Below are 19,811 nucleotides of genomic sequence, written 5' to 3' on the forward strand. Positions count from 1 at the left end.
ACTTTCAATGCCATTGAGTCATGCATTAAATTGTCATGGACAGAATGTGTGAGTGTGTGTGACTGTGAGATGGAAAGCATTGGTGCAGGAGGCTGTAGTCTTTTTACTATCATAAAGAAAGAGGAATGATTTCTGTCATGATATCTAGAGATTAACTGGCTGCTGTGGTTTTGTCTTTCAGGAGTGTAGTAATGGATTTTTTCCCTCCACATCTTATTTTGCCATTTCCACATCAACAGCTATAGTGCGTCATCAAATTTATAAACGGACTCATGATTTTATTATTTTTGATTTACTAGTGGACTACGCTCGTGCTTATCTGAGTGGAGTTCCATTGAGACCGAAGCCGTTAGAGGTAGAGCTCCTCGACATGGGGCTGCCTCCTGTAAGGTAGCCTGTCATTTCCCCACAGTGATGAAGATGTTCTTGTGAAGCACAAATGCCTCCCTCTACGCACCTCAGTTGGGAGATAATCGTATTCACACACAGCTGTGGTAGGTCTAACGCACCACCACATCATGTGTCACCATGTGATACTGCACACTGAACTAACACCGCTTAACCACAAACAGAGACTGGGACACAGAGGCTCTTCACAACATGCCCCATTGATATTTAGGAGGACAATCATCACTCTAGAACATGTGTGTGTCTCTTGGCCTAATACCAATTCACTGTAGGGTTGTCATCCATGGCGGTATACATAGGAGAAGGAGTGTGTCTCCAAGTCAGTGACAAACTCATTCCAAGAGACACTGCATGTGGTGTGGGAGGAAGTTTTGTTCTGCAGCTTTGACTGAAACTAACCTCCCTCCCATCTCCCTCGCCTTCCCCTTCCCCTTAAAGTACCACAACTATTCAGAAAAGAGAATAAAGAAAACCTGAATAGAGGAAGAGAAAAAATGGGGTCCCTAGGCGAGAAAGAAAAGAAAAACAATGAAAGAAAACAGAATGAAAAGCAGCCAAAGAAAAAAGGAAGGAGAGAATGAAGGACAGAGAGAGGAGACAAAAAAAGATACAGAGCAAAAGGAGCACAAAGCAGAGAGAGAAAAGCATAGCAAAAAAAAAAAATAGAAAAAAAGAAGAAAGCTCTGAAAGACAGGAACATTTCAGTGGAAATAAATTCTAAGAAGAAAATGAGGGGAGTGATATATTGGAAAGGAAAAGGTTTATTTGGAATTGCTCAAAATGGATTTTAAAAAATCGCTAATTACAGAAGAGATTGTGCAAATAATTTATTCTAAGCTTTTTTGTTTTGTGTTAAATGAATATTCACACTAAATTAGAGTGGCTGAATCCCTTGTTTTCAATCATAATAAAGAAAGACAAAGAGCAGACAAACCACATATACACATTCTCTGACTATTAGTAACGGTTCATATAATGTCAAACAGAGAACCAAAATTTGACCTTTTAAATCTACTACATAATTTGACCTCCTGCCAGAACACTGTTATTATTATCATTATTGATGCAAAGTGTGTTAACAACAGAGAGGAGTACGAGGTCTATACTGTGCATGTTGAATAAAATATGAAGTAATTTACTTATTTTAAACTTATTTTATTTTACTTACTTACTTTATTTATTTCATGATTTCCATAACGTTGGTATCTGTACAGTTTGTACATAGTCATTTGCCAGATAGATCTTTGTGATACAGCATAATGTTTGATAATGACAACGATCACACTGTTCAGCTAAATTAACTTGTGGGCTAGTTTTCATGACAAATAGGCAGTATTTATAATTCATTTGACATCTCTCAAAATGTGCTACATGAAAGAAATCCAACTGGTCAGAGTTTACTTCAAGATTTAAAGAACTAATTAGATTTGTTGCTGACAATTAGATGAGAAGATATTGAACAGTAAATGAGGCTACAGCCGGCAGCTGGTTAGCTTTGCTTCACACAAAGACTGGGAACAGAGGGAAACAGTTGACAAAATCCTGCAACCAGCACTGTGGCAGCCCAAACCCAATTTGTTCTATGCATGTAGATAGTTGAGATTAGGCATTGACCTCAAATGGTTAGCCCGTTGGTCAGATGTCAGGTTAAAATAAATTGGGTTTCCCATTTGGACACCCGATGAGAGTCGAGTCAGACCGGCTCTGGTCGAGTGCAGATGTGAGTTGTGCATGCTCAGATTTATACGGTTTACGGCATAACGTGTCATACTGAAATCCATAAAATAATAAACTTTTCTCATTGCAAACAATAACAGGAGATGGAAAACTTCAAAAACTTTTGAACTATCTATGATTGTCTGATTGCTAATGTTAGCTCACAACGCCATTCCAGTGACAGCCTTTGTTGCGTTTGATTGCTAACTTGTAGCCAGCAGTGAACAAACTTCGCTAAGTAGGTCCATTTTTACTGTATTGACATTACAGAAGTGTCTCGTTAGCATCTTATAAGCTACTTATACTTGATTTTGATTGGTCAATCATGGCATTCTATGGTCTGTTTTTCCTTTCTAACAGACCGTTTCTAAGTATAACAGACCATTGCTATGGACAGAGTTTTGATCAGCAACTCTGGCGGACCGTATTTAAATCAATAAATGTGCTCATACAGAGCTCACACCGCTGATCGGCAGAGATGGCAAAAGTACTCACTTCCCGTTCTCAAGTAGAAGTACAGATACTTTAAATGTTAAAAATACTCTGGTAAAAGTAGAAGTACTGATTTAACTTCTTTACTCAAGTAAAAGAACCAAAGTACAGGCTTGGAAATTTACTTAAAGTATAAAAGTAAAAGTAAACGTAGCCTTGCAATTGACAACCATTTTTTATGCAAAGCTACCTGGACCACATAAATGTTAAAAAAGTGCAAGCTGACAAACTTCAGTGGACACGGAGAAACGGCTCTTTATTCTTTATATGCCATTGTCTACATTTTAAATGGATGTCTGCCAATAGGCCTAAAACATCCCATATTTACTGTGACAGAGACTGGGACTCCAGGTTAATAAGATTCTTACTCAGTAGCAAGATGTGAATTCAATTGTGATTCTGTGAGAATTCTGTGTATATTCTCATCAAATTAGATTGAATTTGGTATTGATGACGCTAACAATAATAACGGTAACTCCAGTGAAATGATTTGAAACTTGTTAGTGAGGACTAGATTAGGACTGTATTTAAAGCTGATTCTGGTTCCAACTTTGCCCCAGGTGTGTCTGTTACAACACGGACGGAGACAACTTCTCTCTTTTGATGCTTTATTACAATCAAGCAACAGTACAAACATGGGCGTGGGTAGCTCTGCTATGACTGTGTGTGTGTGTGTGTGTGTGTGTGTGTGTGTGTGTGTGTGTGTGTGGTGTGTGTGTGTGTATGTGTGGTTCTGGAAATAAATAAATAACATAAAGGCTACCATACACAATGCATAGGAATCATATATATGCTTGCAAATAATTACAATTTTCAAGATATTAATTACATTATCTTAATGCAATGGTAACATTAACATGTAAATAATTCACCTAAAATACAAACGTGAGCAAGGACATTTAGCAATCACCATTATATCGAATCAACAGCCAGGTGGAATCTACCTAACAGGTGAAGAACACAAACAACAACATCACTAGCTAACTTACTCTAAATGTGCCAGAGCCAGACCAATACAACAACAGGCTTAAATGAACTGACAACATAAGTTATACGACTTACAGTTCTCAAGGACTCACACACACAATCTCAACTGATTATCCTCCGATGGGACAGCTAGTCTCTTTTTTTTTTCTTTCACTTTTGTCTCCGTGTGGCATGCGCGCACGCTTGCGGTGTGAGGCGCGTGTCCGCGCTATTCTCCGACATGCGCCACTCACAATCACACCTGATAGACGACCTTTGTACAAAACTAAAGTAAGGAGCCAATTTTGTAAAATGTAAGGAGTGGAAAGTACCAATATTAGTGTTCAAATGTAAGAAGTAAAAGTAAAAAGTCGCCACAAAAATAAATAGTAAAATAAAGTAAAAATATTTAAAAAGATCTACTTAAGTACAGTAACAAAGTATTTGTACTTTGTTACTTCCCATCTCTGCTGATTGGTGGATCAAAAATAGTGAGAGGGTGGAGGAAGTGGGGGGCGCAAGCAGAGCTATTGACTACAGTGCAAACAGAGAAGCTCCATGGTTAGCTCAATCACGGGTAGGCCTGGTTCCGCCAGAGAGCCAGGTTCATCAGGGGGATGCCGGCAGGTAACCTCAGGTATGATTAACCGTGTAATAAGCCATGTAATAAATTGTGCATTGTGCAGTGGGATAAGCCGTGTAATAAGCGGGATGGGTCTTGCATCAGCAAGTGTAAAAATATCACATTGCATTTTTCCGGGGTTGCGTACCAAGACTCCAGGGAGTGACTGTTTAACATTAGTGTTAGTAGATTAGTGATTAGAGTTTCTGATTGGTTTGTTTTTAATATTTTGACAGTCGGACCAGCTGTTTCCCCATTTCCAGTCTTTGTGCTAAATTAAGCTAACAATTCTCGGCAAGAAAGCAAATGTAGTTCCAAAAATGTCCAAAAAAACTATTCCTTAAAAATTCAATATTTAAAGACACCCCTTTTACATACATTTCCATTAAATAATAATATCATTTTTAGTTTTCCATGAAATACCGTGATTAAAAACTTTACAACAGGCTACAACATAAACAACCATTTTCTACAAAGAATTATCCCTGGGCTGAAAAAACAAGATATATACGGTTTTCTTTTATTCTCTCACAGCAAGTAGAATGGGCTATTTCTAAAAAAATTTAGTCTACAGGAAAAAAAAGGAATTTTAAACACTACTGTATATTAATATGCTTTTGATAAATTGGTATACATCTAACTTAATCCCTGATTGACTTGAATATGATTGCAGCCCTACCATCTGACTGAGCTAATAACAGTGCAGTTATAAGTTCATTTGGCCTGCAGTAGGTTAACTCTGTTCACTGGCACCAGTGATGTCATGATCAAGAATCTGATAATAGGTATCAGCAATACAATCTGTAATTGAAAACACTGACCTTCCAGCTCTACTCTAGCAAAGATGTGTGACAAACAGCAATAATTGTTTTGGCCAATATGTAAGATCATGTTATGAGTGGCTATGGTTGGGTTCACCTTCTAAACACTGCAGGTATAATCTACATTTTAGTCCAACATCATCCTAAATGCATGAGTGGTATGAAAGATGTGTAACCACATCTTAGAAGGAGTACATTGAGTGCCAAGCATTCTTTAAATCGAAAAATTATAAATTTCTGGGGTTATTGCAAAATATCAAGTCAAGTCATTACCCCCAAAAAACCCAAATATCTTAAAAGATATATTATTACTGCACTGCATCCGGTAGCAGCAATGGTACAGTGAGCACCATTCCTTATAGGTAATGTAAGGTGAGGTTTGTTACAACAAATATGACCTCATCCCAAAAGGGTTGAGGAGTTACAAAGGACGATGTTTTAAACTAACTTATTGTCATGTTTTTGTTTTTACATATGCTTTTTTGAAATTGTTCTAGTAGAAAAAATCCATTTAAAAAAGGTGTAAACTGACATTAAAGATAAGCCAGGGAAACAGCAGTCATTGTGTTTATGGGGTAATAGGAGACATGAATACAACACCTATGTATGACAATGGCTATTTTTGAAAAAAAACAACCAAAAAACATTGTTTCCCTACTACTAGCAACTGTATGCTGCTTTTGTCTCAAAAACCTCACACTGTATCCAGTTCAGCTTTGTGGCGCTGAACCAAAACACACAAAGAAACCAGATTAATGGACAAACATGCCAAGAATAGTTTCTAAGACAGAAATTGTTTTTGACTGACTGATTTTTTTATTTTTTTTTACCCTGAATCAAATAACCTATTGATTGTTACATCTGAGTTGTAGTAGACAGTGTAACAGTACACAACTTACTCTGATTACAAAGAAATGTAAATTTTCGTGACCATGCACACACCGTGGTCTCATCCTGATGCTTCATTGCTCAGATTATGACTGTATAGTAAATTGTTATTGTTGTCAATTTTTAATCCAATATTCAAACATTTGTTTGAAAGGTGATTACTTTTCTTATACAAACTGTTCCTGACCTGTTGGAAGTCAAATTGTACCGTCTATAACGGTTTTAGTAGTTTGCCCGATGAGGGCGCGCTTAAATTTCACTATCAGCTTGAAGGAGGACACTAACGAGTACAGCAATGCTGATTGGATAATCATGACATTGAAGCATCTATATAGCCAATAGCAGTATGTGGAAGTATTTTGGGTCCTACATTGATGGTAAAATTACCTTAATTCGTATTTAGAAGTTTAATTGTATCCTATAAGCTGTTTAGTTGTAAGTTTCCCGTTTTCTTGAATATGTCTTTAAATTCTTGTCAGCCTGCCTTAATTACACATATTTGTTCCTAGATGTGGACATTGGTTATTTATTGCACGATTTTATGTAATCTCCAAAAATTGTGCAAAAATCAACAAAATGTTGGCTTCATTTGATATGATGTAAGTGTCCTGTCTCTTAGAAATTGCATTCATGTACATACTAATGATTAGCAACAGCAATACAATTTAAAGAACAAAACATGATACCACCTGAGTTATGTTACTTATGTTGCAAAATGTTCATAGAGAATGTATCTACAAAATGTTCAATGTTCAAATTTCAAAGTCCCGTCCTCTGTGTAAATGGACAGCATTTATACAGCGCTTTTCTAGTCTTAACAACTACTTATAGTGCTTACACTCTACAGACACCATTCACACACATTCATACACTTGTGGCCAAGGCTTCCATACAAGGTGCCACCTGCTCATCGGATATACATGTAGAATACAGGGGCCAGAACGAATCAAATAAAAAATTTGGTAAATTTAATTCTAATTTAAATTTTAGTCAGTGACTATTGTATTGGACTGCATTATATTGAAAGGCTTTATTAAATGTTTTATTATATCATTAACATACATGACTGCTGCAGAATGAGCATCCCAAAACTTGAAATTGGCCCAAACACACTGGATGTAACTGCTGACAGTAGATCTGTTTAAATCATTAGATTGGGTTGCCATGTGCTTTTTCTGAATTCATTTTTTACTTACAAGTTATCTGTAGTTCATCTTTAAATGAGCCAAGCCTTTGGATTTAATTTAACGATCCTCTTTGCAAGATGAAGGTACGTATTTTGTGAATACTTCGTTAACTAACCAACTATAGCAACAGCAAATTAGCCGGCCAACCAACACACATATTCCCAACTTTACAGAAATTCAGGAAACTTTGATTGGGTGAAGAAAAATCACTTGCTCTACAGAGGCCTCCCGAGATGATAGCATCACGATACTTATGTCACGATACAATATTATTGCGATTTTAAATATATTGCAATATTCTGTGATATATTGCAATTTTTTTCCAACTTCAAATTTTCCCCAATTTCAAATTATGTTCCCAAAAGGAAATCTGTTTTATCTAAAAAGATACATTTCTCTGTTTGTTCATCTCACTTCAATTTTATTGCTGCAAAATGGAATTGTCAAGCAGACAAACTGACCAATGCGGTTTCCAAATGACTGCAGTTAATGCTCAAACAAAACAAAACTGCATAATTGGAGTCCCAAGCATACGTTTCTTTTTTTTTTCTTTTTCTGTTCATCAGACAGTGACCTTCATCAAGACCAGTTGGTTAACTGCTTGTGTTCCAGAGGCAAATTTGCCATGAGGATTCATCTCGGTCTGTGAGAGAGGAATTGGCATTTCTTGGTTTGGCAAAAGGCAGAAGGCTGAGTTGGCCTCATGTACCTCCAGATGTTATTGTGACATCATTACATAAAATAACTAAAACAAAAGCAGATTAGAATGTGCATCCAGAAATTTAATCTGCATGTGCAGAGACATGAATTATGTTAAAAGAGTATGTAAAGCTCACATAACATGTTGTTTTTCTTCTTCTTACTTGATGGGTAAGTGGCTAACTACTTACCCTAAGGCGGTTCGTTTGAACCAAACTAGTTTGTAGAATGATTTGTCCAACATTGTCTAAATGAGCCACAATGGAAGGCAACTCCTCCTGGTAGCATCACAGTGGCTTGCTGATTTCTCACCTTGAGCTATATCTTTTGTGGGTCTTTCTATGTATGATGCAATGAATTGTGCCAATGGAATAAGGGTGCACACTTTCATAAGTCTATCCCGACAGGCATTCTTGGTGTTGCACACAGTATTCACGAAAAGGGACAGGGCTACTTTTATAAAGAATGAAAAAGGAGAAGCTTGAGAGAGAAAGTTAAACCCTGCCTACTTTGTCACATCCGCGCACCTCGCCAGTTGCCCTATGAACGGGGCTTGCTTTGTGGATTGTCAGTTTTGGAAGGTTAATTGTTAGAAAGTGTTGGAAGCCACCAGTGGATTTAAGCGTAGGTTGCAAGTAATGCTGGTTAGCTAGGTGTCCCATTGCACACAATGAAACACCATTGACTGTAGGTTAGTAGCACAAGTGTTCAGTACAAAGATCAAGTCCTGAAGATACTTTTGCCTCATATGTGCATAACTCTTTAGCTAGGTTGCCTGTATTCTCTGGTAGAGGTTTCAGATCTCACCAAACGGATTTGTAACAAGGAAAAGTCTGAGATGGTTCACCATTTGAGCTTGATGAAATATAACTATGTCATCTCCTCTCCCACACCTGGAATATCAACTACATAAGACCACAAACTGGGCTGGAGATCAAATGCGGTCTTTTGGATGCTTACTTGCCTATTGATGGCCACTTTTAAAGAACAGAACAAGAGGCAAGTGCATCGGGGGATTCTGCAAGTTACTGTATGAACCCCTGCAGTAATTGGCAAACCCAGGAACCTGTGAAGGTTCCTGCAAGAAGATGGTGCTAGCCAATTAGAGTCTGCATTAACCTTGACTGTTTGTCTAAACACAGCCTATAAACACAATTAAGCCCAGAAATGAGGGCATGGAGACCTGAAAGCAGCAAGTACATAGGTTCCTGAGAAGGTGATGTGCAGAAGGTGGTCAATGTTAGGGCTGCAAAATTATTCAAATTTTAATCACAATCACGATTTTGGCTTCCCACGATCAAATCTGTGTGATCGAGCAATTGTTAAATGTGTCATTTCATAGAATGCTCTGTTTTTTTTTACAAATCCAATCTACCGCTCCGCAAACCACTCAGCCAGTCAGAGTTGTTCCCTACACCGTGCAGCTTGGTTTCTAGATGTAGACAGTCATGGAGGACAGAATAACGTGAGGAAAATGTATTTGTTTATAAAACAGCTGTATATTGTTAAGCATGAGAGGCAAACCTGTATTTCTGCTGGAAATAATCGTGATTATCATTTTGGCCATAATTGTGCAGCCCTTTTTTTTCCTTCTTCATTTGTTGAACACTACTTTAGGTTCCTTATATTCAGGAGGAACCTTAGAGGGGAACCCAGAGGAAGGTCATTTTTAGAAACAGGAAGCAGAACATAGGCGGTTGTGTGTCTGCATACAGACCAAACTGACTATTGGGAGTTCAACAGAACCGTATTATCTAGTGGTGGTTACCTGACATAACCAAGCACAAACAGAGAAAAAGCCAAGATAGAATGTAGTCCATAGAAAAACTTTCATCAGCAGCAAAATCAATGAAGACTGAAACTGAGATAGACTAGTCAAACAGGCTGTCTTACCTGCATGTGAACACAAAATGCCCTGAATGCCACAATACAGACAGACACTCCTTTAGGCAATGTTATCAGTCTTCTGCAGACAATTTAGTTCAGCCTAAAGGCATGGGTTTTGCTGGGTCTAGTATAGTTCTCACAACAGTGCAGGACACTGTCTCCATGATGGATTAATAAGAGAGTTAGACATTTCTCCCTCTTACCTCTCCCTTAGCACTCCAGATGCTTTGATTACCTCTCCCACTTGGCTAAAAGACAGGCTCTTCATTTTACAGGGAGATTAAGTACTGTATGCTACTTGAGACCTCTCTGAAGAGAAAAAAATAACATTGAGGTTAAAAAATCAGCAAGCAATTGTGAGGAATGGATGGTACATGGGTGCTCTGCTGGCCCAGGGGTTAAAAGAGTACTCCACCAACTTAGCATTACACTTCCGTAACATTGTCAGACTAACAATGGAGTTTTAAGACTGAGACAAAACCAGGCACCTACAGTACCCACAATGCAACAGAGCCGCTGGCAGTTTGGTCAGACATTTGGGTGTTTCATGATAGTAGCGGCTAATGTAGCCTTGAGCCGCTAGCCGGAAGCAGAGAGGAGGAGCGCTTCTTTCCAGTGATAACGGCGTTATAAATAACAGCGTTACTTTTTTTCAGTAACAAGTAATCTAATGGATTACTCTTCCCTTCTTAAAGCTTCAGTAGGTAACTTTTGTAAAATGTATTTTTTACATATTTGTTAAAACTGTCACTATGTCCTGACAGTAGAATAAGAGACAGATATCTGTGAAAAATCAAGCTCCTGTGTCTCCTCTCTGTGCTCCTGCTGCCACTTGCAGAAAAACACCGCTCCCGTCAGAAACAGCCAATCAGAGTCAAGAGGACTGTCTTAGCAGTGTCAATCACTCGTGTACGCGCTGCTCATACCCCTCCCCCGCACAGCGCGTAACAGCTCAAGATTGCTAGTGCACTGCAGCTGTGCTAATCGCGGAGAAACAACTTTCAGGAAAACTGCCAATTTCTCGAGTGACACCTGCTCAGAAAACAAAGACGGGAAAACAGAAGAAGACCGATGATGAAAGCGAAATAAAAGACAGAATTAAACCGAGCCCGAAATAAAACGAGGGTCAACATCGAAGCGGCTTTTCAGAGGTGGAGGGAGCTACGCCTACTGGAAGGATTCAACACGGATTCTGAGCTAGCGTTAGCCACATTTCTGCTCGACATGTAAGTATCCCTGCTTGATTTGTTTAATTTTTAAAGAACAAGCGTACACAACTAAGATATTGATGGTTACAGTAGGCTACACTGGTGATAGCGCAAATCTCATTTAACTCTGTAGCTTGTTGCTAAATCTTACAGTTAGCTTGTAGCACGGCAGGACTGTTGTAGCAGGTGAAGATTAACTTTACTTGCTAACTCCTTCACCCTCAGTATAAGTAATATTGTTTCGATGCCTACATTTAGTAAGCCAAAAGGTGTTTTTGTTGATCACAATAACTGTAGCTATGGTTAAACTACTTTTATTGTGCGCTGTCCCTGTCAACGTTTGGCAAGGCAGACTTCTACTTTGATTATTTTTTTACATACACGTTTTCTTCCCCCTGAGGATGTAATTTGTAAATCAAATGTCTGACACACATTCTTTTGTGCTCCTTCAACAGGTCAGACATGGCCCAGACTCAGAGGCACGTGAAGGAATCGTCTTCAGTCCAAATCAAATGTTCAGGATTTCCTTGTGCAGTAGTACTTTGCAAAAAAAGCTGATTTATTTTACCCATATGCAAATAAACCTAAGATATATTTCTAATATGTTGTTATTCCCTTTGGGCTTATTGAGCTTCCTCACTGATTCATCATTCCTACTGAAAGTTTACTGTTTTAAATTGATCCAAAGGTAATTCAGTAATGTATTGTGTAACGTGCTACTTTTGTTCACACAAGTGTGAGCGATTACATAAAAATAATTTTAAACCCTTTATTGAAAAATTTACAACACTTTTAATACAAATATTTAAATAAGCAATTTTTTACATAAGCTATACCCTCCTCAGAATAAATCCCCTCTACTGTCCATGAGGATGTGGAAAGCATCGGTGGCCCTGCTTACTAGCCTGCGCGTTCACGGCAAGCTCCGCTGTGGGGGAGGAGCTGTGGAGGGGGGGGGGGCTGTAGAGCAGAGAGCAAGGGGGAGGACCTGTAAGGTGTGCTTGTTCAAATTTTTTGGCTAAGTCCACGTTTTCTCAGAACTCCCTACTGCAGCTTTAATAACCGGTTACTGTTACAAAATGCGGTGCGTTACTATAATTGAAGCAGTTTTTTTTCATCAGATCAACTAGATCTCTGAGCCGAGAGGCAAATACTTTTTTTTTTTTTAAATTCTTTGGTTAGTGGGCCTTGCACGAGACAAGCGCATAAATTGAGTAAAATTTCAAGGTAAGCCGATCAGAGGTAGAGTTGGGCAGGTGTTCAAAAGCACGCACAGTCAGACACACAACAAACACACAGCGAGTCAGTCAACGAGAGACAGGTATGGCGTTATGAAATCAAGGAAAGGGGTAACTTTTCCGGTTAAAGATTTCCCACCGTGGTCAGAAAACATAGGGGAAACATTTTGTTTCTCTCACTATGGCTCTAGAGTGGCTACTTGCTCCGCTAATTACTGTCACTCTCTCACTTCTCCCTCGCTCAATCCCACGCACGCACACACACGTATAAACATCAGGCCACTTACGTTATTTGTTATTTATTTTTGCTATAGTGCTTAACAAACATTATTTATTGATTGATTGATTAATTGGAGGCTAGTCTCACTTTGTCCCACAGCAACATTAAAATAGTTTAGATGTGTATACGTTGTTTCTGTTAATAATGTATTGTAGTAAGTGTCCATTTCATTATAATATTCAGATTTACCATGAATAATTGAACATGCACATGTATTTTAAGTGCCATTAAAGAGAGGTGGAGGTGGGGTCACAGCATGAGCATTTAACACTTTACTTGAAAGCAACACATTAGTTACTTTCTGAAGTAACTTTTACAATTTGTAACTGAGTATCTAATTCAGTTACTTTTTGGAAGAACTAGTAACTATAACTAATTACTTTTTAAAAGTAACTTACCCAACACTGCTTCTTTCTAACTAAACTATAAATTTTGTTTTCAAACATGCAGTCCTCCGCCCCAACCTACATGCAACAATTCACCAGAATTATTGTAGCATCCTCTGAAACAACAAAAAGCTTCTGCCAACTTTTTCAAACATGCAGTTGTGCTCTCCAATACCTGTAAACAGACTTTGATGCGTAAAAAAATTGGCAGAGTTCCCCTTTATGGTACTGACCATGAACTTTTGTCCAGCGGGAGACTTTTCTTGCATGTCATTACCAATCTCTCTCTTGCTTTGTATCTTGTCATCCGTTTTCTTTAAGCTGCACACCTGCATCACCACAAAAGTGTTTAGGAACAGGACTCATACTCGTACCATAGTCACTGCAGATTGAGCTATCTTGTTTTTTTATTTTGAAAAAGGGGGAGAATTTAATATGCACAACACAGAATTAATCTGATGTACAAGCAGAAGAGGAAAGAGATCAAGATGGGGCAACTTTTGGTATGACAGCCCTTTGCTGGCAGATAATTGAATCTTATTAACATTGTCTTGTGCAGTTCTTCCCAGCTGCAATGTCTGAATAAATACTGAGAATAACAGCTCACCCTGGTTAAAAAAAAAAAAAACTGTAACGAACGTTCTGATGTTTGATGTCTTAAATTATTTTGAGTTTTTAATTCTAAGCATACAGTGACCTCTGAAATGCGTTGGAAAGACCAACAGGGTACAAAAAATACTTGGATTATGCATGAACTAACAGTTCTCTTATTTACCTTATTTCTATGACAATTTGGTTTACACTCTACAAAAAAAATCACTGTGTCATCATTAAATCCTTATCACATAATCAAATCTTAATCACTGTCTGCATGTCCAGATTGCATCCTGGATATGTTGCTAACACCATCTTGCACTATATACAATGTTAGGATACAGGTTTGGAGACTGGACTAATTTTGTGCTTTACATACCACACTGCTAATGTATTTTAAGTGGCTAGATTACCCATTTCAGATGTTGTATTATTTGTAATTTAACGCCCTCCTCTAAAGCCTATTATCACAATCCAATCTGTGTGCCAAATGTTCTTGTCAATGATAACAATCGCAAATACAAGATGGTGGCTTTACAGACATTCTTTCATTAGTCCGGTGGGTAAAGCAGACATTTCCTTAAATAATAACTGAAAACAAATCTAGATTATGTAATCCCAGATGGCCAAGCATTTCATCTTTCAGGGTAAAAAAAACACCCACCATCCGCACAATCCGTTGTCTCAACTTTGCTGCAAGAGACAAATTCTCTTTACATTTGTGTGTATCCTGTTAAAATAAAAAGGAAAACCCTCCAGAGGTAAAAGTACAAGTGATTATAAAATATTGTTTATTTGTTTGTTTTTAATTTAAGGGTGAGTTTACCCTGTGAGGGTTTCTGACCACTAGTTGTTACATAGTGCAATGTTTTGATGCATAGGTTTGTGTATTACTTGTCTGTGTATCTGATGTACCTGCACACAATCAATGAGCATGTAATGTGTGATACACATTACATTTAGACTGTTAGACTGCAGCGTGCGGAAACAGTTTATGGCGGTACTGTGCTGTAATAAGTAGCAATAAAAATGAAATTGGTGAAGAAGAAGAAGAAGAAGAAGAAGAAGGAAGAGGATGTAAGCCCATGTACAGTAAATTCTATTTCAAAACAATGAGGCTTTGCAAATGCATTATTGTATAGTAAAGGACCTCATCATGTCAACATCATGTTAACTAATCTATAATGTTAGCCAGCCAAAGTGATACTGTTCATTTAACATTACATTCTTTTTTATCAACTAATTGCATTGCATTTCTTCAAATGCAGTTGGATGATTGATTTGTTCATATTAGAAAAACTGTGTTTTTATGTAAAAACAATGTGTGTGTTAACGCACACAGTGACATTGACATGGCACTAGGGTTACAAACAGAACTTTTGAGCTGTAATTTCAAACTAAGGGGCCACCTTGAATAGTCTACAGCTATGAAATACAATAAACACTGCCAAGATCTGTTATAAAAGGAGATTAAATGTATACTCTAAACTCTATACGTAGGTATACTCTATACTATAAATATAAGTTCAGTAATGAGTCGCGCTTGCATTTTTGGCCTGATAAATAAATGCTTCTAGTAGCCTATACACAATTTTGATGCAATTGCAATTAGGTGTATATTTAACATTCAAAGGTCAATCAAATGCCATGTCTTCTGGTTCCTCTGACCTGTTGACAGTCCGAAAACTTTCAGTTGAGTTGCTAATTACAGGAACAGATGTTGATCATTTCTCAATTACTTAAATGTATCTAAAATCGTATTCATAACAACATTCTTCCATCTATGTCTCTACTAAAAGAGGTCAGAATTAACAAACAAGGTCATGTATGAGAGTCTTGGTCATAATTCTTGTTGCTCTGACAACAACTCTAGTTACATTTTGAGCCAGCTTTGAAGAATGGAAAATCCAGGCTTTTGTCAAGTCATCAATGATAGAATTAAACCAATTAATTTATTCTTGTATGAAGAACACGGCCTTGGTGCTATGATAACAAGGTTCTGTGACACTGGGATATTTACATTTTATTATTAAATATCTAGTTAGATGTAGCTTGTACTTTGCAAACTGTACTGTTGAACTGCAGTAAAGATTTTTTTTTCCTTCATAAAACCTCTTGAACACAGAAACTGAATCATTAGCACTCACCTCTCTTTGATTTACTTTCATTGGTCATTTAGCGCTGACCGTGCATCACCATGCCCTCCAGTGCTACTCTGCTTAGCCAGTGCTTCGTCAGAGAGGTGCTGTTTCCTGAGGATTTACACAAAGAAAGAAAAGGAAAAAAAACTTTCCACTATTGGTTGAACATGACAGAGCTGCCAACTCTCACCCACTGAGTCTGAGATACACCAAAATGGCTTAGATCCCCCACTTTTGCTCTTTGCCTCTTGCACATGGAGAGAATCGCAAAATAGGGGACTGCAGTATTTTATTTGAAAAGAACAATAACTACGTTCCCAATGAATGAAAACACATACCTTAGTCTTGTCCCTTTAAGTATCACTGATGCCTGTCCTCTTGCCATATGGACAAGCAATCCTTTAAAATAATTGCTTACTTTGCTACTTTGTCAAAACATTTAAAGTAAGTAAGTAATAATTGTATTTGTGAAACTGAAATGGTTAGATATTCACTTGGTGTACAGCTACATTTTTTAAAATTGTTTTGCATGAAAATGCATGAATATTTAAAATCCGTAAGCCATTAAAATAAGACAGAAACACAGACCTCTTCAAAGCAAGGCACAGTATGCATTATCCCTGTTTTCAGGAGGATAGGTGCATCTTTAGCCTTTTTTTAGTAGGTTTTGTCATTCCCTGTAAAGTAATGATGAAGGGGGGGGGGGGTGCTCTTTGAAGGGCTGGAGATATGCTTCACCCTTAAGATAAAACACACAGGCTCTAAAATGATTTGTTGCATGGGGCTGCAGTCGTGTTAGGTTTGAAAGAGATTTTAAGAGCTACAAAATACTATGCATATCCTCTAAATCTTGGATACTGTACATTGTGCAGGTTTTGGTAAAAGCTTGTTTGAATTCAACACCTCTCCTCTTCTTCTTCTTTTTTGAATTAGTAATAAGTCATTACTCTTTTCTGATTACTGCAAGCAGCAGACAGAGGCCCACTCAGTTTTGATAGGGGCCTTTGTGAACATGCGTTTTCAAACATATTCCAGTAGATGGCAATGGTGCTCTGTTTTAAAAAAAAAACTGCACTTGGCCGACTGGATGTGTAAGACCCTTAATAAAGCCATGACAAGACATTAATGTCAGGCTGCAGTTTATAAAAACATTAACAAAGACTCCCCTTAAACCAGGAATAGATAAAGATTATGCATACTAAGAGTAAATGGGGTATGTTAGATAGATAGATAGATAGAGAGACCGATAGCTATATCTAAATCCTTTACTGTTTCCCTCCTACTATATTGTCTTCCAGCTAGTATAGCTGTTTCCTGTTATTGAGAGAGAAAGAGTGTATTACATTGTGATAATTATGTTTAGAAATATAACATACTTGATTTTGAAGGACCGTACATCCATGTGCATGACATGTCACTTCCGGCTGCCATCTTTGTTTCATTGAAGAAACTTTTGGATTTTTTCGGGCAGCAGACGGAATATTTTACGAGACAGTGGGACCGTTTTTTTAATACATCCATGAGTAAACCAGAACAGAAGCATGGATGTATAACATTAGAGTCGACAAGGATGCAGGCAATGTGTTTACAACCGCGGTGAGTGTCAAACTACCTCTGACGTTTTATTTTATTTTTTTCTAAAGGAGGCTGAACTCTGACTGCTATGAGTTATACGCATACCTATAACGTTACAGTCTATAGTTACACGCGTTATAACGTCAGATTTTTATTTTTTTTAAATATATATATATATATATATATATCTAGATATAAACAATTTATGGTATAGAAATTATGGTACCACCCTGAAACCTAGCTACGTTAGTTAACGTTAGCTTAATGGTAAACTAGCTAACGCTAACAGTTCCCCAGTTACAATTGCGAAAGGATATAAAAAATTCGAGAAGACTGATGCGTTTAAATGTTATAACTTAAACTGTACCTAGTATAAATATTAAAACTGTTATTCCCGATTCATAACTTAGCTAGCTAACTAGCTAACTACATTAACGGGACTGTGGGATATATAATTAGCCTAACGTAAAGGCTAACGTTAGCCCCCTACTAAAAACAAATGTTTATGTCCCTTAAAAAGTCTGACCTTGACTATGCTGACTTGTATCTGTGAAAAGCTTGTCACAAGAGTTGTTTTCACATTTCTTAAACGTTACTGAAGGGGGAGATCCCTTCAATTAATTTATTAAAACAACGCATACAAGTACACATACACACACAAAAAATACATAAACTAGTCATATCCCAGGAAGTCTGCAAAGTCCAGCAAGGCTAATCAACAAGCAGTCCAATTCATGGCATCACTTACAGTTAGAAGAGTTCCAATATCATGCAGTCACGTGTTGTCACAAGTGTTGAATATATCTGCACAGTCTTCAGAACTACTGAAGGGGGAGACGTCTTTCCTTGGCAGCTGGAGTCACGCATGATCACGTGATATCGCGAGAATCGCATCTTTTCAGGCCTCAGGTAGTACCACCATTTTTAATACCGTTTAAATTAAGCCATGAATTACACATGTTTGTCAATAAAAAAAAAAGATAATTCCAAGAAGAAAGTCAGTTTGTCGTAGGTTTGTTGTAGTACGAGGGGTGTAACGATACATTAATCCTGATTGATATATTGAATAAAATGATTAATGGTTATCATTGATGCAAAGGGGAAACCTTGATAAATAATGTCTTTAACATTCACTTTTATTTTAAAATTCCTACTATTTTATAATAAAAAAAGAAGACATTCAAATGTCTAGAAGAGTTCAGTAATAATTGCCAAATCATTATTTAGTTGCTTTTTGTTGATAGAAATGTAAATAGTTGTTTTAAATGGAATATCTTCTCATTTCGATCACAGCCCCCTGAATTTAATCAAATTAAAAACTGTATTGTGGCAGACTTTGTGATATCAGCAAATATATTGGATTGGAAATAGAGTGATGTCTTTCTTTTTAATAAACACTTTTCTAGCTGTTCTTTTATTCGCCTTTACCTACTTAGTCATTATATCAACAATACTGATGATTATTTATCACAAATCTCATTATGTGAACACACCAAAAGTCAACCCAACGATAACCTGAGTGTATGTTGATCTTACATTGATCATTTTCTCAGAAGGGAGTATTTATTGTATGTTGAACTTTAATTAATCAACCAGTATTTCCCCAATGACGTGACCTCCCTCTGCTTTTCCCTGGATGCTACTTTGCCATTCAACACTGAACTAACTTGTTAGAATGTTGCCTTTAAAAAATGGCGGACAACAATATGCGATCATACGGGTTTGTAATTTGAAAGTGGTTTTTTCACTCAAGTTAAACCCTTTAAACTAAAGGACTTTTTTTTTTAACCCTAAATTTGGGGTTTGCTATGCTGTCAAAATTAGTTTTAATGAAATTTTAAACAAATGTAAAAACACTTCAAATATTAAATTTTACAACATCACTAAACTTTTTTTTAGACAGTGAGGAGGCAGCTGGGGGTATAAGCTTTTTCCCCCGACTATTGTTGGGAAATTCATATGGGCCCGCCTTGTAGCCCTAAAATCAATTAGTGCAGAGGGGAAAGAAAGAATATTCAGTTGAAATGAGTGTAAAAAAAAAAAAGACTCAGATTAAGAAGTGGACCCACAAATTTTGACTTTTTGGGGTTTTTTAAAAGTTTTAAAAATAAATTTTTAAAGAAAAACATGATTACGAAAGTGACAAATGTTTCATCGGCTGTTAAGATTGCCCAATAATTTCGGTTTTGGGATAAATGGTAAACCCGGTTCTAAAAAATACTTATTGGGATTCAACACCTTTTAAGTTTAAACTTTTTATCCGTGTGTGTAAGACAGGGTGTTCACCTGCATGGCCCTTATTTTTTTAAAGGAAATTAAAGAGGTAATGGTGCAGTCATTTGGGTCTCATTACTATAAACAAAATCGATCGGCTGTAGTAATATTTAAGAGCTTCAAAGAACTTTAAATCCCACCCTTTGGAATTTGTGTCATGAGAAAATTTAAAAAAGTTCTTAATTTACTAAATCCTTTTCTTGTTTGTTTTTAAAAGCATTACTTTTTGAATAATGAAAAATGCAGTTTCCAAAAGCAATGTCCAATTTACATTAGACTAAGGGTTGCATTTAAACTAAATTTTTTTGTAATCCCCCTCCACTCAAAAAACCCCTTATGAAGAAGGATTAAAAGTCCCAAAAAAAGTGGGGGCCCCGGGTAATCAGATGGAGGAGCCCATTGTCCGGGTTTTCTCCCGGACGGGGGCCT

General features: G+C 37.2%; 2 protein-coding genes across 3 annotated transcripts in view; one reads left to right on the forward strand and one right to left on the reverse strand.

Moving 5' to 3' along the window:
- znf710a (zinc finger protein 710a) overlaps positions 1-17,966 on the reverse strand; it is a 30,252-nt gene extending 12,286 nt beyond the window's left edge. Inside the window, exons 1-2 of the mRNA XM_032524118.1 lie at positions 17,857-17,966; positions 15,540-15,644 (exon numbers count right to left, since the gene is read on the reverse strand). Of these exons, the coding sequence (XP_032380009.1) occupies positions 15,540-15,560 (21 nt within the window). The 5' untranslated portion in view covers positions 15,561-15,644; positions 17,857-17,966. The remainder of the gene's footprint in view (positions 1-15,539; positions 15,645-17,856) is intronic.
- sema4ba (sema domain, immunoglobulin domain (Ig), transmembrane domain (TM) and short cytoplasmic domain, (semaphorin) 4Ba) overlaps positions 16,948-19,811 on the forward strand; it is a 74,216-nt gene continuing 71,352 nt past the window's right edge. Inside the window, exon 1 of one of the 2 annotated variants that reach the window (XM_032524115.1) lies at positions 16,948-17,129. The gene's annotated coding sequence lies outside the window, so the exon portion shown is untranslated. Of the gene's footprint in view, positions 17,130-17,946; positions 18,018-19,811 lie in introns of those variants that run through there. The other variant, XM_032524114.1, reaches the window with a different exon arrangement.

Source organism: Etheostoma spectabile, chromosome 8 (assembly GCF_008692095.1).
Source record: "Etheostoma spectabile isolate EspeVRDwgs_2016 chromosome 8, UIUC_Espe_1.0, whole genome shotgun sequence".
Lineage (NCBI taxonomy): Eukaryota > Metazoa > Chordata > Actinopteri > Perciformes > Percidae > Etheostoma > Etheostoma spectabile.